The 18,876-nt window shown below is 31.4% G+C and overlaps 1 protein-coding gene across 1 annotated transcript; it reads left to right on the top strand.

The window, feature by feature from the left end:
- Positions 1-827: 827 nt before the first annotated feature.
- LOC111614286 (eukaryotic translation initiation factor 3 subunit D-like) lies at positions 828-18,230 on the top strand (the record flags this gene model as incomplete). Its single annotated transcript, XM_023355661.1, has 4 exons — positions 828-1,126; positions 1,245-1,290; positions 9,041-9,177; positions 18,015-18,230. Coding segments are annotated over exons 1-4 (525 nt in total), but the record flags the coding sequence as incomplete, so codon positions are not given.
- Positions 18,231-18,876: the final 646 nt, after the last annotated feature.

An 18,876-nucleotide genomic window follows, 5' to 3' on the forward strand; every position in this document is an offset into this window, starting at 1 on the left:
ATCGTTTACAAACGTTTAAATAAAGATGTTAAAGAAAGAAATGTCTTGTTATTTATTTTCAAAATTAAAAAAAACAGCTAAGTAGGGTCATTTTGACTCGCACCATTTAATTTAAGAGTTAAAATTCTTCCTTTTTTTTGCACACTTTTACACAACGAGTTAGAATATTCTAGCTCGTCGCCTTTACAGTACACAAATACCACGGCCCCTTGACTTAAAGGAAAATGGCGGACGTGTATTCAATATTCTTCAAACACTCTTTATAATATATTTTAGCTCGTTGGGTACGTTTACTGTATAAAATGAAGCATTATAGAAATGTAAGAATACGAAACCTACAAATAGAATATATATACTGTAGTGGTGGTCAAAAATTTATCATCTAACTTACTATAAAATTTACAATAATTAAACTATAAAAAAAATAAAATCTGACTCTTGTAGGTCGGATGACTTTTATTTTTAAAAATTCTTTTCCTTCCTGTAGGCACAAAGATGGCCTGTTTTTATTTTTTATTTTTTTTAGTAAGCCTATTATGCGTTCGGCCAAATACATAATTTGGCAGCCGGATGGCTGAAGCGATAAAGAGTCGCCCTGCCGCTCTTGGGGACAAGGATTCACTATTGAATCAGGATCCTCAGAAAAAATTTAGAAATAGTTTATTCTTTATACGTCGGGTCCCGTCCGTCACCATCCGATCGTCTCTAATGTGCCCGGCCGAATTTTCGATGATTATGATAATCATCTTACAAGTTAGATGAAATCGTCTTAGCACTCTCGAGGCGAAAAGTTCAACAATAGTCTAAATTAAATGAAAATAATTATTTTAATTTTTATTCAATTTTTAATCTGTAGAAAAATATTCGTAGAAGAGATTTCGTTAATTTAATAGAAAATGATGTCAAAGTGAGAAGAGAAAAATAACTGGCAACGTTGTACATTCAAGGATAGGTAGACACGTTACGTTAAATTTCGAGATCTGAAGAAATATCGTAAAAAATGCCTATCCATTTTGTTCCTCCGGTGATAGAAGATAACCCGAGTGGATGGGGACCTTGCTCCGTCCCAGAACAATACAAAAAAATGCCCTATCAACCCTTTTCGAAGAGCGATCGATTAGGAAAGGTACGGTGCATAAGCCTAATGACGAACATATGGCTTTGTAATAAGTTAACGTTAAAAACGGTAATTGAAAATATAAAATGTTTCGTATTAAAATGTATAATTGGTATAATTTTTTCAGGTAGCGGATTGGACTGGTGCAACTTACCAGGATAGAAGATATGCCAGTGAGTAAAGTTTTGGTAGAAGTTACTTTTAGATATTTTGTATATAATACTTTTATTCAGTCTGTACAATGTACAATGCCAATACCTCTGAGCTTAAGATACAGTATAACATATTATAGAATGTTTAATTTACATTAAAGTAATTACAAATGGTTGAAAATAGGAAAAAAAAAACTGCGACAATGATTATTATTTACAATAGAAGTTATAATGATAATAAATAACAATACTGTAATATACATTATGCACTAGGTGTTATAATGCCGAATAGGAACTTCAATATACGATTAAAGGCAGAATATGCGTAAGAAGCATTGATGCTACACATTTTTGATTGAATAAGAATGTACGTAAGCTGAACTGGTAGTCAATTTGCATTTTTTACCGGATGCTCGCCCTCTGGTGTTTAAAAACAAAACTATTCTATCTGGGTCGTTTGATTCGTTCCTGTGTATTATCAGCAGTAAAGATGAAAAGCGATAGAAAAAGCAGCGCTTACTGTTGGTTCCAAATTGCAATTTCAAAGCCTTACGAGAGCCTGATAAGTTTTTGTCTATTCCCAGACGAAAACGGGAAAAACAGATGATTATTTGGAAATTGATCGGTTATATTTATGAGCTCTGAATTCTGAAAGAATGGATTAGACTGTTAAGAATTGGCAGTTTCCCGATTGTCCGGCACGAACAAGTTATGCTGTCAATTTTAAAACATATTTTGTTAAAGTTTAAAATACCAGTAATTTTGTATAGGACACGGGGCCGGATTTAAGCATTTCGAAGCCCTAAGATGAACTCTGTAAGGCTCTTTACCAACCCTTCACAATTTTAGAAGTCAATCATAAAAAAAAGAATTAAATCAGACTATGACTCTGATATTGGAAGAAAAAGATGTGATGATTCACTAGTCTTCTGTTTTATAACTAAGTTTAATTAAATTTTTATACCCATTCCATTAAAAATTTTTTTTTAATTGGTTTTATCAATTTTTTTAAAAAGATCTTAAAAAGATGTTAATTCTTAGAAAAAAATTAATGAAATACTACACAAAATAAACAGTAAAGTATATTTTGTTGGTTTGTAAAAAATGTTTATTACAAAATCTGACTTCAATTTTCTTTTTTGTACAAATGTTTGAGGTTTCTTGAAAGTCGAGGCTTTTTAGTTGTAAATCCAACCCTGGTGGGACAATGTCAAAACTGATGGTTTTTAACACAAAGGGCACAAATATGTATAGAATGATCTCACTCATTTGTTTCGATACCACATAATGACGTGTCCCGCTAATAATAATTGTTCTCCTTCTATAAAATTTCTCAATAAATAGCTACAGGCAGTATATAACATTATATCAGACAGTAATATATAATTAATTTTATGTTACTAGTTACAAGTGACCCAGATAAAGTAGCCATTTTGTAAAAATGCAGCGCCCTCTATAGTTCATGAAAAATGCGAATAAGTAAAGTTCAATGTCTCAGACATGGAAGAGTGCTGATGTTGTAATATTTTTTAATCTAGTCACAGAAGTATTCGTAGTTTTGTTTCTTAAGGAGGTTCTTGTGTCCCTCTTGCCAGATGTCTCTATTTTCTTCTACTGATGTTTTTAGGAAGAGTCTCTCTCTCTTTAGTCCAATGCAGTTAAAGATGTAATGTTCACTTCCATCAGAGACGCTGCAGGTGGTGCACAAGTTCGAATGATGTAGTTTAAAGCGATAGAGGTATGAACAAAACCTTCCGTGACCATTCAGGAATTGATGTAGTGGTTAATGTGCATCCAGTCGTGTAAGTAATTTTCAATAATAGGTATAAACTTAAATTTATTTGATTATGGTTATCCATCCAATTAGTTTGCCATTTCTTAATAAGTTCCTGTTTTAGATTAGCCTTGATGTGCCTTATTGAAATTTTGGAATAATCAAGTTGCAAGTCTGTGTTCTGAGCTGCAGACTTTGCAAGCTCATCTGCTCTTTCATTTCTTATCGTGCCTACGTGAGCCTTGGTCCAATTAAAGTTGATAATATTGGAGGTAGTCATGGTTTCTTTGATAATGTAGTTTGTGAGCAGGTGATATGTTGAGTTTTGCAGATATAAGGCCCAGATGCAGTCAGTAAAAATAGAGTCGAGTGTTGCTGAATTTGCTGTTGCTCCATTACAGGGCCTTAAGAATGGCTAATAGCTCAGCCTGAAAGGTGGAGCAGCTAGAGTGTAGCCTGTAACTGTTCTTGTGAATTTCAACGTTTCTTTGGTAGGCCACGAAGCTGCTTCCCATGCTGGTGTCTTGTTTGGAGTCGTCAGTAAAAATATTTATTACTGTATAGTCATTGGAGTTAATTGTAATTGTTGGTAGATGGTAGGGGCTGATGTTATCCCTGTAATCTACAGTTTCTCTATATCTCTTGCTTGGAAAGAATCATTGGCTATGTTAATGCTATCCTCTCTGAGAATATTCCAGATGTTTGCATAGTTCTCTGCGAGGAGGTTGATAGGGGCTTTTTTTGTGATGACTTGAAGGCTAGTGGTAGGGCAAGTCTTGTAGCCTTTGGCAATGTATAGAAGTGCCTTCTTTTACGATGATATTAGCTTTCATGAGATATGTGATTTGTTAATGGCTGTTGCCCATGCCCTGCAAGCATATATGATAATTGGTATATATACCATGTCATAGATGGTGGCCATGGCTTTTAAGTTCAAACCCCATGTATTCTTTGCAAAGCAAACCAGGTTTTGAAATATTCTTCCTGTAGTGTTAGAGATATACTCAATATGGTTTGTCCAGAGAAGCATATGATCCAACAGGATTCCAAGATATTTAAGTGATTTTTAAATTTTTATTGTGTTTCCTCTCATTTTAATTGTTGGGACTCTCTTATAAAGGTGTTTTTTGCCAGGTTCGGTAAATATAATGCCCTGCGTATTGCTGTGTTTGAAGTGTAATTTATGACTAGAGCCCCAGTGTTCAATATTGCTGAGGATCTTGTTGCCTCTTAAATCCAGTTCTGCTTGGGAGTTGGTCCTTAAGAATGAAGACATAGTCCACGTAGGCAGTGGTGCCGTCCTGCCCAAAGTTCTGAGTTAAGAAATTGTCAAATAGCACGTTCCAAAGGAGTGGGCTATATGCTGAGCTTTGCAGACACCCCCTGGTAATTTTGTGTTCGATTTGAAGTAATTATTGCCAGATTGTAGAATGGCTTTACAGTTAGATGATGTAAATATTGTAATGATGATGTAAATGTTTGCGGGGCATTTCAAAGTTACAGAGTTAATGGAGCACCATTGGCCACCATGCAGAATCAAACGTTTTGCAGGTGTCCAAACTTATGCCCATAACGTACTTATTATTTGCAGATATGACAAAACATTGTTAATGACCATTTTTATTGCATCTGTTGTAGATTTATGTGTTCTAAAACCATACTGTTTTTTGTTTAGCTTGTTCATTTCAAAGTGCCAGTTTAGCCTTTCAGTCAAGAGTTTTTCCAATATCTTTCCCATCACTGGAAAAGTGAGATGGGTCTTACGCTGTCTGTATTTCCAGGCTTGGGAATAGTCACTAGCCTAGCAATCTTCCAACAGTTGGGAAATGTACCATTTTTCAAGCAGTTATTGTATATATTAGACAAAATTTGTATATATTAGACAAAATTTGATTGTCCCAGATTGCTTGAGGTATGTCTGCTGTTATACCATCTACACCTGGGGCCTTTTGTTTAATTGTTTGATGACAGTATTAATTTCTACATAAGTAAATAATGGGCTGTTCTTGATAGCGTATGGTTTATTCATCTCTGCTCTGATGCTTCTATGTCATTCATTGTCATCTGTTTCTATATCATCCACACAAAGCTTGTTGAATTGAGAATTTATGGTTGAGGTAAGGTCATGAGTATAATTGCTTCCAGTATAAATGGTGTGTATAGCATTGTTAGTTTTAAGCTTGTTAGTGGATAGCTTAGTAATAAATCCTCAGGGATTTTTGGAAGCCTTACTACAGTAATTTCTCCATGAGGTGAGCTTTGCTTCTTTAATTGCTGATTTTATAAATTTTCTAGTGTTGGAGAAATTCTCTGTTTAGTTCGGTTCTGTCTGGTTACTGATGGCATTCCTGTTAGCTTTTCCTAAGCTTGTTATTCCTTTTTCTGAGCATGGTTAGTTGATTGTTCCACCAAGGAACGGGTTTTTTGTTCATGCATATCTTAGGAATAGAGATTACAGGCATCTACTATTGTGTTAATGTTCTTTTCTATAATTTCCACAGTTTTCTCTTTGCCCATGGAATCATGAGGCCAGTGATAGTGTCTTTCTTTGTAATCGTTGAAGATGTTCCAATCTGTTCTGGCCAAACAGAATCATTGTTTGATGAAGTCATCCCTGTTGATAGAATGGTGTATGTCAAAACTGATATAAGCATGATTGCTGAGGCTATTATCCCCAGGACGCTTCAGTTATACATTAAGTTTTTTCCATGAGAAGTTGATACTGTAATTAGGGATTGCAATTGCTGGATCCCTCATCCAGCAATCCAGCTGGATCCAGCATATTCTTCGGCCTGCTGGATCCAGTACTGCGGATCCGCAAATACTCAATTAACTTTCTAAATAATGGCACAAAATAAAAGTCTACATTGTTGGTGTTGCCGCATTTCTACGTGTGCTATCACTCGGCAGAGAGGGCGATGTTGCCATTCAGTGTGGCATATGCTACACCCCCTCTCTACATTGCACTGCCTGACCTTTTACCTCTGCTGATCTAATTGCCAGTTGACTTTTCACTCTCGCCAAATAAACTGTCTTCGCGCTAAATAAAATAAGTAATTCCTCTTCTAGTCCTGGTGTATAATTCTAATTTATGGTCGGTTGTGACGTCAATGAATCATGTGATGGAATGATCTTAGTTTAAGCCTATGGAGAGCTGCAGCCTTGTGGCTTGTCCACGAAACCTAACCTATAAACTGACTGTAAAAGCTCTCTGTAGAAGAGAGTCGAGTTTGATAACTGCTGACACAACCCTGAAATTTATCTTAGACAAACTAAAAACCCAGGACACAAGCCAGGACGCAAAAGAATCAGAGAAGGCGTCTTATCAAGGTCACAGGGATGCTGATTTACATACAGAACCCGAAAAACTATAACCAAAAAGTTAGAAAGCACGATTATTCGTTCACAATACCAAAAAAAATGTAATGTGCCAGGAGATGAAAAATATGCTGAATTGAGTAAATACATATGTAGTGGAACCAGCAGCAATGGCTGAGGATATTATGGAAACGGAAAACGATGATCCAGATAACCCGCATTCATTCCCTGAATTTCACATTGGAATAAGAATCAGAGATCCAACTAAAGCGTGAGAAAGAAAACTTCATGAAACAAAAAGAAACTAGTACAGAGAAGGATTATGATAAGTTATTAAAGAAGGAAATGGCTGTTTATGAACGTAAGGGAGTCAAAGGTAAAAACTTTTCTTTAATTTATGATTATTTGATGACCCTGAAGCCAACTAGCATAGAGGCAGAAAGAGCCTTCTCCGCAGCGGGATATATATGCAGTTCATTAAGAAGTAGGTTGGGAGACAACACCATTAATAAATACCATTTGTTTCTTGAGACCCAACTTCCAGAAAAGTCAAAAAAAAAAAATAATAATAATAATAACAGAACTGATTAATTTAATTTTATTTAATCCTTTAAAATACTTTATTCAAGACAAGACTAATATTTTATAACTTCTAATTCTATTAACTAAAAGTTTTAAACTTTTATTCTATAAGTGGTTAGTGGCCTAGGCTAGGCAATTTTATTGTTAAAATTAGTGAGAAACTGAGACTATCTAGTTAGTTAAATAGTTAATTAAATTAATGAGTATCAGTATCTTAGATATATGATGATATGAATGTATATCATTCATGATTGTGATAATAATAACTAACTACTAGACTACTACTAATTAATTACTCACTACTTTACTAACACTAATAATTAAATTACTTATAAATAACTACAGACTGATATGTAGAGCCTATATAAGAAAACTGGTAAGACTGATAGCCACTTAGCCACTGATTATCCGTCTTTACATTATTATAATATAATATATTAATATAAATTAATTAGTAGAATTACCTCTACTATTATTTAACTTAAAGATTACATTATAATTATAATCTAATCAAACATTTAAAGTTAATTATCTCTATCTCAAGTGTTAAACCGAACCAAAATTAAGTTTACTACCTAAATGTGTAAGAAGTTTTACTGATTTACTGTATAGTGACTAGTCTAAATAATAAAAGTTTCTTAAATATTTAAAAAAAGTGTTTTATTTCTTTAAAAAAAAACCATAAATTACTGGATAGATAGATAGATAACACTTTATTGCACCAAAAATACATCTGCGCTGGATCCAGCTGGAATGATATTGATCCAGCAAAAATCCAGCTGGATTGAAAACACTGCTGGATTGCAATCCCTAACTGTAATGTCCACCCAGCTCTCACCATTGCTTGATATAAATGTTGGGGGTGAATCTTGATCATTATGTAAAAGCAAGTTATGTGAAGCCAGAAAGGTTTCAAATATTCTTCCTCTCTTGTCAAGCTTTTCCCCTCCCTATGTAGGGCAGTGTGCATTTATGTCCCCAGCAAGAATGACCGTCTTTCCATTGGCTTGGTTTAAAATGTTAGTAGTATGGTCTAAGAGGGCTTGAATATTCAAGTCTTTAGGAAAGTAGATGTTATGATAAAACTGTAACTATGGCAGGTGACTTCTGTACAAACGATATACTCGTTGCTTAGTTCAGAGTGCAAGAGAATTGAAAGATTGTTATTTGGTGCTAAAGTTAAACTCCAGGGATAATCTCTAGTTCCATTGAGCATCATGACGTCAGTGGGGATGCAGGCCAGTTTATTTCTGATGCAATATGGCTCCTGGATTAGGCATATACTGTATCATAATTGTTCAGCTTTTTGTTGAGAAGGGAAGTTGCATCAATCCCCCTCCCCAAGTTGACCTGCAGAATCATAATTTGATTATTAGAGTTCTGACCCATAGTCAGTTTTTTCTATAATTGTCTTCCTGATTTTTTGGAATGTTGGGCAAGAGTCATCTCTTGCATTGTGTTTGTGATTAAATTCTTCTATTCTTACAATTGTTGCATAGGATCCTTTTGTGTACTTGGGCAATCTTTAAAGCTATGCTTCCCCATGTTGCATTGCTTTAAGAAATTTGAATTTTTATAAATTAAAAAGACCAGAATGTTCCTAAATTATATGATGGACAGTGGTATTTGTGTTTTCTTACTAATATCACAATGAAATTAAACAAACTTAATAATCAGCTTGAAGGTGAAAACAAATTGATCAGACTTATGAAAATATAGAAGCATTCATAGCAAAACTCAAACTTTATGAAAGTCAGAAAACAAAATTCAATGGCTGTTGTATTCAATAATCACCTGATGATGATAAGTTTATGCTACTGAAAGCTGAAAGTACTAGCAAACATTTTCATATGCTAAAAGTTGATATGCCACAACACTTAAGTGTAGTTATTATAGGAATAAGTACTTATGAAAATATGGTTATTGGTATTAATTAAAATTTTTCTTTTATGATTATTTTTATTTGTTATTTTTAGAGGAAATTTGATTTCAAATTTCCTCTAAAATTTATAACAAGTTTAGCGTATTCATAGAATTTTTTCATTTAATATTAATTAAATTCATTCATTTTCAGTTAATAAACTTATATAATTTTAGATAAATACGTATCGCAGTTTGGCACTGGAAGCCAATATGCTTATTATCATGAAGAAGATGAGAGCACTTTTCAATTGGTAGATACTGCTCGTGTGCATAAACCTCTTCATCAAAGAGGACGTTTTAGAATGAATCAGGTAAACTTAAATATGTACTTTCAAATGAATAAATTAAAACTACACTATTTTACAAAAAAATACTTAATTTTATTATTTTTAAGGAACAAATACTTAATATTTATTTTTTCAAAATTCTGTTCAATGCAAGAAAATTGTAAAATTTAGGATAGTAATAACTTATACAATAACTTGATAATTAATTTAAATAATCAATCAAACAGCTGGATTTTTCCAGAGTAATCTAAATTAAAATATTTCTAATTATTAAATTTGGCATGAGATGGTAGCTTAGCCTCTAGCCAAATTACTTAGTTTGTGAATAATTAATTAGCCTTAATGTAATGTGATAAGAATTTAGCTGTTCAATTGATTATTTACAATAGTAATATTTAAAATTGCCTGAAGTTTGAATTGTTTTAGTTTTGCATCTATTTTATTTATAAATCTAAATATACGTCTAAATAATAATATATAATATATAAATCTGTGTAATAAATTAGGAGAGTTATCATATATTTATTTTTATAATGTAATTTAGATACTGGATTGAGATTTTATAATGTTATTACTAAAAAAACAAAATTTAGAAACTGAGTATTTACTATTAATCACAGCTTGTTTTATTAAATTTAATTTCTTGTTAATATATCATCAGTATAAAAAATGATATATGCTCTGGATATTGGTTGGATTGTTTTATTAACTGAAATACTCCTATTAGAATATTTAAAATGTTTGTATAAATTTGTTATTGTCTGTTCAAATACATTGAATTAAAGGATCTAATATGTTGTCATCATTGTGATTTATTTGCACCATTATGTATGCAAATAGAGTAAAGGGCTAATTCTTCTGAAAATGAAAAAGCAAAGAATGCATATAAACTATAATCAGTTTGTGGTGTTGAATTTTGAGAGATGTATGGTTGTAAAAATGTTTAATATGATCTGATATCAACCCATAGTTTGTATTAGTAACAAGAAATCTATTGAAATAAAGAGTAAAGGAGCACAAAGATTTTATCAAGAGGGAGAGCTCAACACTTCTTTAACAGAGTACATTTATATATATGGTCAAACCTGTCTATAACAGAATCCCACGGGACTGTGCAATTCTTTAGTAGACAGGTTTCTGTTACATACAGGTTGTCTACTACAGGCATCTCTCGATTAACGCAATAAATTCCTCAATGCTACTGTGTACATTAAAATTGCATTACTCAAATACAGTGGTACTTGACCAAATGATTACCACCTGCTAGAACAAATTTTTGGTTAATAGCAAATATTTTTATTGTAAACTCTTTATAGATTGGAGTTTCTGTACATAATGCCTGTATTTTAGAACCCTTGTTTAACTTCAATAAGATCTTTTTGTAAAAAGCAGACTAATGTTTTCGATCCTTCTCTCTCTTCAGATCTTAAACTTTCTTACGAATGTAAGACTTGATTCATTTGTCATATAATCAAAGTATTTTAAAATTTTCAATATTCTACAAAAAAAATGCACATTAGGATAATTTTTTATTTTGAAATGTTGTTAGACATTCTACAAAAAGAATATGCAGCTGGAACACAATATTTTTGTTTTAATTTAATTTTGTCATTCATAAAAATGTTTTCTATGATAAAAATGAGTAATTAATTTAAAAATAAAATGAAACCGTAGAGCTGCGTGCCTTTCTCGGATAAAATTATATTCAATTCATTTTTTTTTAATTGATGATCGTGTTCTGCACACATTATGTTGGTGACACACTAAGATTTGTTGCAAAATTACAGGTTGTTTATCTATTTTTAACAATTTATACTCTCAATTTTTCTTTGTTGACAGTGTTTCAGTACTCCATATGTTTTGTTTCCTTTAGTTCAAAATTTCCTGAACAAAACTTTCAAAACCACATTTGAAGTTTAGGAGTATCTTCCCCAAACACACTATGAGTAGTTTTTTACTGTTTGTATAGCATTATATCCTTTAAAAAACTTAAAAAGCATACTGTCTGATATGCATTTTAACTGCAGACATTTTGACACAGTTTTATTCAAACAAATTGTAACATTGTTTGAATAAAATTGTTTACCAGCTTATTTTAAACAAAGGTTTAAATAAGCTTGTAAACAAAGAATACAATCTGATATTAGCAATAATAGAGCTGTGTGCTTTCCTCAGACAAAATTACACTCGTTAGCAATGTGTGTTAAAGTTCAGAACTGTTGTTCAATATAATTAAATTACATATTTATGTTAAGTAAAGACAGCTGTTAAAAATATGCAAAAAAACTTTCTGTTGCACATAGAAGAAGATACCATTTTCATGTTGAACAGGTCTTGCTATATACAGATTAATTTACAGCTGTTAATTTTGATTTTTGAAGAAAATTCAAGGGATTGAAGAAATCTTTTATTAATGACAGGTTCCATTATAGACTGGTTTACCTTATATAACAAAGCAATATTGATGGGGAAAGACAAGTTATTATGCCAGAGAGGAGAAAAATCTCCACACAGTTAGTCAAAGGTTAACAATAACAAAAGAGAAAGATCAGATTATTAACAAGATGTCTGAAGGAATAGGACTTGACTTGTGAATTTGGATGCTAAGAAAGGATATTTGAAAAATGCTGAAAATAACTAAAAATAGAAATATAGAACTGTTAGTTTTAACAAGAATTAAACTTTGTGATTTAAAGCTTAATGATTTATAATAATTGCCTATATAAATGTAAGATTGTTCTGACAAAATTTAAAATTTGAAAGTATCGGTTTAAATTCAGAAATTGGTGTTCCAATTTGAAATTCTAATTTTATGTAAGTTTTACTGAAAATTCATTTTCAAATAAGTTCAATTTTCTGGAAGAGTTTAAGGTATATCTGATGATATGTTGAAGTAGCTTGAAAAACGTTTATATGAATAAATAAAACAACACCTTTTTTATGTTTAATATTAATCCTTAAACTTGTTAGCATTTTAAGATTAATTTAATTTTACTTAAAAGTTAGAATATTGTGATGAACTCCAAGTTGCTCTTATTAATTTAACAAAACTTCTGCTTTATTGGAATTTGTTTAAAAAATTAACTCTTAAATAAACCTAGTACAGTCGACCCCCGTATAAGATCATTGATTATTCCGTTTTATATGAATTCCATGTTGTACGAGTCACTTAGATTTTACAAATACGTGTACCGGGCTGTGAACGGCTCACGTATTTGTAAAATTTAAGTGACTTGTACAACATGGAATTCATATAAAACGGAATAATCAATGATCTTATACGGGGGTCGACTGTACTTTTAAGTTGTATGTTCATCTTTAGGGACAGAAATGTTGAAGTTATAATTTTATTTTTTGGAATTTAGCGAATGCTTTTGCTTTTGAAAGGAGTTGTAAAACTTGAAAGTGAGAGAGTTGTAGAGTTTTAAATTTTTTATTTTGTACAAGTTTCTATTAAACAGAATTTTGTTGTTACATCGATATTAAAAGTCCAAATATTACAGCTAATTGAAAATAATAATTATTTCAATTAAATATAAAATGAATTTTCACATATGATATCTTACTATGTTGTTAGAATACATGAAATTAAAGAAAAAACACTGTAAAAAGCAAGTTAAAACTAGATTTTTAAACGTTTTCAACATAAGTTGAAAACGTTTAAAAATCTAGTTTTAAGTTATATGAAATACTTCTGCCAGAAAAATTTACAAACAACTAGAACATAAAGGACATCTTAGATTTAAATTATGATGACATTTTGCATAAGCTTTACTAAACAGTTTTAAGTGTAAAAAATATATTAAGTTTAAAAGCAGTAGAATTTTGATTTAATTGCCTACTGTGTAAAATAACTTATTTATAAGAAGAAATTGTGATCTTTTTTATATTTGTTATGATACAGTATTGTTGAAAGTCTATATGGTAAGATATATACTTTCAGTATACAGTGGTACCTCTGTATACATCTGCTTTAGAAACAAATTTTGCTCGGTATACGACTTAATTCAATTACATGCGCCATCTATGAACAAGTAGCATTATAGTGTATTAGACCAGACTAGATGTTTGCGGTGCCATGGTTTATAACTTTGTTAAATTTCTTCTGATTTTAATTTGTAAGTAAAATTTTATTATNTCTATGAACAAGTAGCATTATAGTGTATTAGACCAGACTAGATGTTTGCGGTGCCATGGTTTATAACTTTGTTAAATTTCTTCTGATTTTAATTTGTAAGTACAATTTTATTATTTTTATTAATCATGAATTGCAAAAAGGCAAATGAAAAGCAACAGAAAACTAAAAAAATGACTAGAATCACAATGGAACTGAAAAAAGAGATTGTTGGGAAATATTAAGGTGGCATGTGTGTTCGAGATTTAACTGTTGCATACCATATTCCGAGAACAATGATATTGACAATCGTGAAAAATAAAGACATTATTAAATTTGCTAACATTGCGAAAGGGGTTAAATCAATTTCTAAACAGAGATCGAAGACATTAGATCATGTTGAGAAATTGCTTTTGCTTTGGATAACTGAAAAACAGTGTGCTGGAGACAACGTATCGGAAGCAATTATTTGCAAGAAAGCTATAAAGATATATGCTGATCTCATGAAAAATCAAGCAGGAACTAGCCAGGAAAGTGAGGTGTTTAAAGCTAACCATTTTTTATATGAGAACGGATTAATCATTTTTTACATTACTTCTTATGGAAAAGGTTGGTTTGGTATACATTCTGTTTAGTATAAGTCCAAACACCAGGAGTGAATTAAGGTCGTATACCGAGGTTTCACTGTATATCTTACCATATAGGGATTTCTTCATTTTTAACATACATGGTAGGTTTAACATTGCTTTTACCCCACTGTAGTATTAATAACTTTATTCTAATCACAAAATTATAATTATAACAATAATCATTTTTTATATATAATGGACTTATCATATGTATGTACAGTGGTGCCTCGTGAAACGTACTTAATTTGTTCCAGGTGCACGTCTGTTAAGTGAAAAGTCCATTATACGAAATGCATTTTCCCATAGAAATACATGTTAAAACATATAATTTGTTCCACAACATAAAATAACCATACTGTATTATAAAAAAATGAAAATGGAGCAGTCACCAATTATGCCGGGTAGTCAGATGTTGTGAGGAGGAGGTGGAGGAACACTTTCTTTACACATTCATATAGATACAGACTTTTTACACATTGCAGCGGGTCTCTTTTTATTGTTTTTTAATCAGAGTCAGATTCAGGAGAGGCTACTGGAGCAGGGTCATCTCCTCTTGTTCCATTCTTTGTTTTTTGGCAGCTGGCTTCTTGAAAAACATGTCCAAGATAGTCTGTTTCTCTCTCTTCTTCAACCCCTGTCGAAAATGGCGGACAAGGGTGTCATTGTAGAGATCATTGATCCTATTGGCCTCAGCTCTGTTTGGATAATAAGTGTTGGTAAACTCTTTAACCTCTCCCCATTTGACAAAGGTTTTTGTCAACTTTCACTTCGTCTGATGATGTCTTGCTTTGTTTCAATTGAAATCACCTTTCTGTTTTTTTAGAAGCTATGATTTGCACAACACTTGAATAAATGTAAATACCCTGCACTGAGGTGATGTACATAATAAACAAGGGAGCAAGCTGAATCCCAACGGGAGCTCTGTACTTCAGATATACTAATAATATATTATAAAAATCGCAGATTGTCATTGGCAACGGCAAAAGAGTGGAAACATCATTCGCACTTGTTCACAGAAAGACCATTGTTCGCCTCATGCAACTGCCGAATGGAAAGTCCGTTGTTTGCAGTGTCCGTTATTTGAGGCGTATGTTATACGAGGCACCACTGTATGTGATAAGAATAAAGTTATACATAGTGTAATTATGTAAATTTTAAAAAATAAATCTTTGTCCTAAAAATTATTTTTGTTAATTTTCAAAATACTACACATCAGAAATTTTTACATGAAGGAGGAGTAGGAGAATATAGAAGTAAAATAAAATGATAAAAAAGTTTTTCTTTATACCAAGTTAATAAATTAAAATGCTTAGAGTGTTAAAATATAATTCAAAGAAAACAGTATGGTAATATTTAATATCTATATATTTGTATTACTATTTATTAATATTTGACTGACATTGTTATGGAAGAACAATTTAAAATTTGAACAAAATTTTATTCAGTTTTCTGTTGTTATTTATTGTTCCTGGAAAAATAATGAATATTTTAAGTTTGCCTATGTGTACATGTCAACATCAGTAATGTTTTAATTGTATGCTCTTATAATCATGAAATAGAATGTATTGTAAAATTCCAAAAAAAAACTCTTTGTATTTTTATCATTTTACAAATGTTCATTTTAAGAACTTTCCATCAAAATATTTTATTATTAAAGTTGAACAACAACACACAACACTGGGGAATAGTCCACAATGTACACTACGAAATTGATGACTGGTGTGGAATGAAAAAAACAAAACAAAAATTTACCACAAATGTTTTCAAACTCCCCAGAGTTCTTCAGGTGTTAAATGGATGTCCGATGGAATGTAAAAGTTTTGTATATAGATGATATCATTATTTTTCAAAGCTTTTACATTCCATTGGACATCCATTTAACACCTGAAGAACTCTGGGGAGTTTAAAAACATTCGTGGTGATTTTTTTTGTTTTTTCTTTGCACACTGGCCATTGGTTTCTTAGGAACATTATTAAAATTGAACTAAGTATTATGCATTGTTTACACTTCCAACAACAATGAAAAAAACTGACCATTTTATTTTATTGTTTGTCTTTGTAAGACATTCACACTAGTTTGTCTTTGTAAGACATCACTGCATTTCCATCTTAATCATTTGTTATATGAAAATTATTCAATGTTTGTCTTTGTCATTGTATTAATGGTATTGGCCAATTGTTGTAGATTTCCCACAACTCTCTTTGAATAAGAGAGGAATGTCTAATCTTGTGTGTTGAAGAAAGACTGGCTTAATAAATTAATCTGTCAACATTGAAGAATTATCAATTTTACTACATGCATCTGTTTTTAAAACAGAAGTCCAGTCTAAAAGTGCAGAAATTCAAGGAATAATGCTAAGCCTAATGTATATTGTGCATTATCTAACATGAAAACTAATGAATAATGTGAACACTTTGGTAATGAATGAATACAACAAAAGACATACATACCATCATTGTTGTCAGCAGCACGCTATGAATGAAGCTTTAGGTGATATGTATTAGGTTGGAGAAAAAGAAATCCATTATTTTGTTGCTAGATGGCTTTAGTGATATATATCTTGTAAAGTATTGATGAAACAAATTCAGACTTATGGTTGTTGGAAGAGTGACATTCCATACTAAAAAAAATTCTTTTACAGTTTTTTGATTGGTCAATTCAGTTGTGAGTTATAGAGTGTAAAAGATGGAAGTTAACAAAGAGAAAATTAAGTATGTTTACAATTTTGCTTGATAAAGGCGAAAATGCAAGCCAGGCAGCTGAAATTGTGAATGGTGTTTATGGTCTCAATACTGTCACAGCCAATTATGTGTAATTTTGGTTTTGTCAATTCTGTTCTGATAATTTCGATGTTAAAGATGCACCTCACACAGGTAAGCCCATTGTCGAAAATGTCAATAAAATCATGGAAATGATCGAAGTAGACAGGCATGTTAGCAATCGTAGTATTGCCCAGGAGCTAAAGATTGACCAAAAAACAGTTTTAAACCTTTGCATAAAGCTGGATTCAAAAAGAAGCTCGTGTTTGCGTGCCACATGAATTGACGCAAAAAACATGATGGATCGAATTTCCATCTGCAAAGTCTTGGCCAAACAGGATTAAATCGACCCATTTCTTAAATGGATGATTACTGGGGATGAGAAATGGGTTACGTATAACAATATTATGCTAAAACGATCATGGTCAAAGTGCGGTGAAGCAGCTCAAATGGTGGCCAAACCAGGATTAACGGCCAGGAAGGTTTTGCTGTGCTTTTGGTGGGACTGGAAAGGAATCATCTATGAGCTGCTTCCATATGGCCAAACACTAAATTTGGACCTCTACTGTCAACAATTGGACCATTTGAAGCTAGCGATTGACCAGAAGCAGCCAGAATTGGCCAACAGGAGAAGTGTTGTGTTTCATCAGGACAATGCCGGCCACACACATCTATAGTGACTCGCCAGAAACTCAGGGAGCTTGGTTGAAAGGTTTTGATGCATCCACCTTATAGTCTGGACCTGGCACCAAGCAATTACCATCGTTTTTTATCATTGCAGAACTTCCTTAGTAATAAGAAATTGACATCAAGAGAAGATTGTGAAAATCACTTAGTTGAGTTTTTCACCAATAGGGACCAGGGCTTCTATGAGAGAGGCATTATGAAATTACTTTTAAAATGGCAACAAATTATAAAACAAAACGGTGCATATTTGACCCAAGTAGAACAATCCAAACAATGTTAAATAAAGTCTTGAAATAAACGTAAAAATAATGGATTTCTTTTTCCCCAACCCAATATTTTGTAATATGTGGACTCGATAGATGAGAATCTTTTTTAGAAATAATTCATCTGTAAATATTAAGAGAATTATGTAACAAATTTATAGTAAAGCAAGTGCAATCATGATAAAGGTTATATGATGAATCTTGTGATATGAATAGGTTATGTTATGATAAGATAATGATTTATTTTGAATTTTACTTTGCTTCAGTTGTTTTTAGAATAAGACAAATGTAATATGTAATAATTTAGCAATGTAATATTATTAATTTAATATTAATATATATGTTTCTTATGAAATGTTACTTTGATTTTACGATTAATAGTGTATTGTAATTAAATTTTATTTTCAGCAACGCAATCTACGAAACCGAGAGAGACAAAAATTAGTTCAGCAACAACAACTTCAAGTTCTCTCCAAAACTGCTAGAGGAAGAGAAAGGTATTGTAGTTGTTATTTGTATAATTTGGGACTACAGAAGAGTAAATGTAGATGCAATTTCAAATCTTTACAATTCACAAACAGCCAAATAATTTTATATATTGAATTTTTTAACCCAAGAAATGTTTTCATGTAGTTTATCATCATCATACTCTAAAAATAGTTTTTAAAAATGATTGTTAAAATATATTGATGTGGTTTTTTTTTTAAGATTTTGTTTATATAGTTTAATTTGATGAGTTAAGAAGCTTATTTTTATGAGTTTTATGCATTCTCAGAACAATATATTCAATTATAAAAATAGCATTTCATTTTAAATTTTAGAATCACTTGAGAATAAATAGTTTGTTTACATTATTGCTTATTCATGATAAAAAATAAAAATTTTAAACTGTTAATTGTTTTTAAAACTTATTGAACTTAATAATGATGATGATAATAAACAGCTCTATTAACATAAAATAATGATAAAACATTTAATGTTATGTTAGTACTAATAACAATAACAATTTAGAATATTTCTAAAATGAACTCAGCATTAGAACATTGCAACAAAGTATGGTATTTGGTGCTCTCAAATATCTTTCATCCTGACATAACTATCTGCTACAAATCTTTCAATTTTCAAACATCAAAAATTAATTGTACATAGAAGCCCAGGATTAATTTTTTCATCAAAAATTAATATTTGCAAAGTGCATTGGATGAAAAGCTCATACATTTATCCACTCACTTTCAATGTAGTTTTACTACAAGGTCTGTTCAAAAAGTAT

The sequence above is a fragment of the Centruroides sculpturatus genome, unplaced genomic scaffold (assembly GCF_000671375.1).
Source record: "Centruroides sculpturatus isolate CEXI.00-Female unplaced genomic scaffold, Cexi_2.0 scaffold2077, whole genome shotgun sequence".
In the NCBI taxonomy this organism is placed as follows: Eukaryota; Metazoa; Arthropoda; class Arachnida; order Scorpiones; family Buthidae; genus Centruroides; species Centruroides sculpturatus.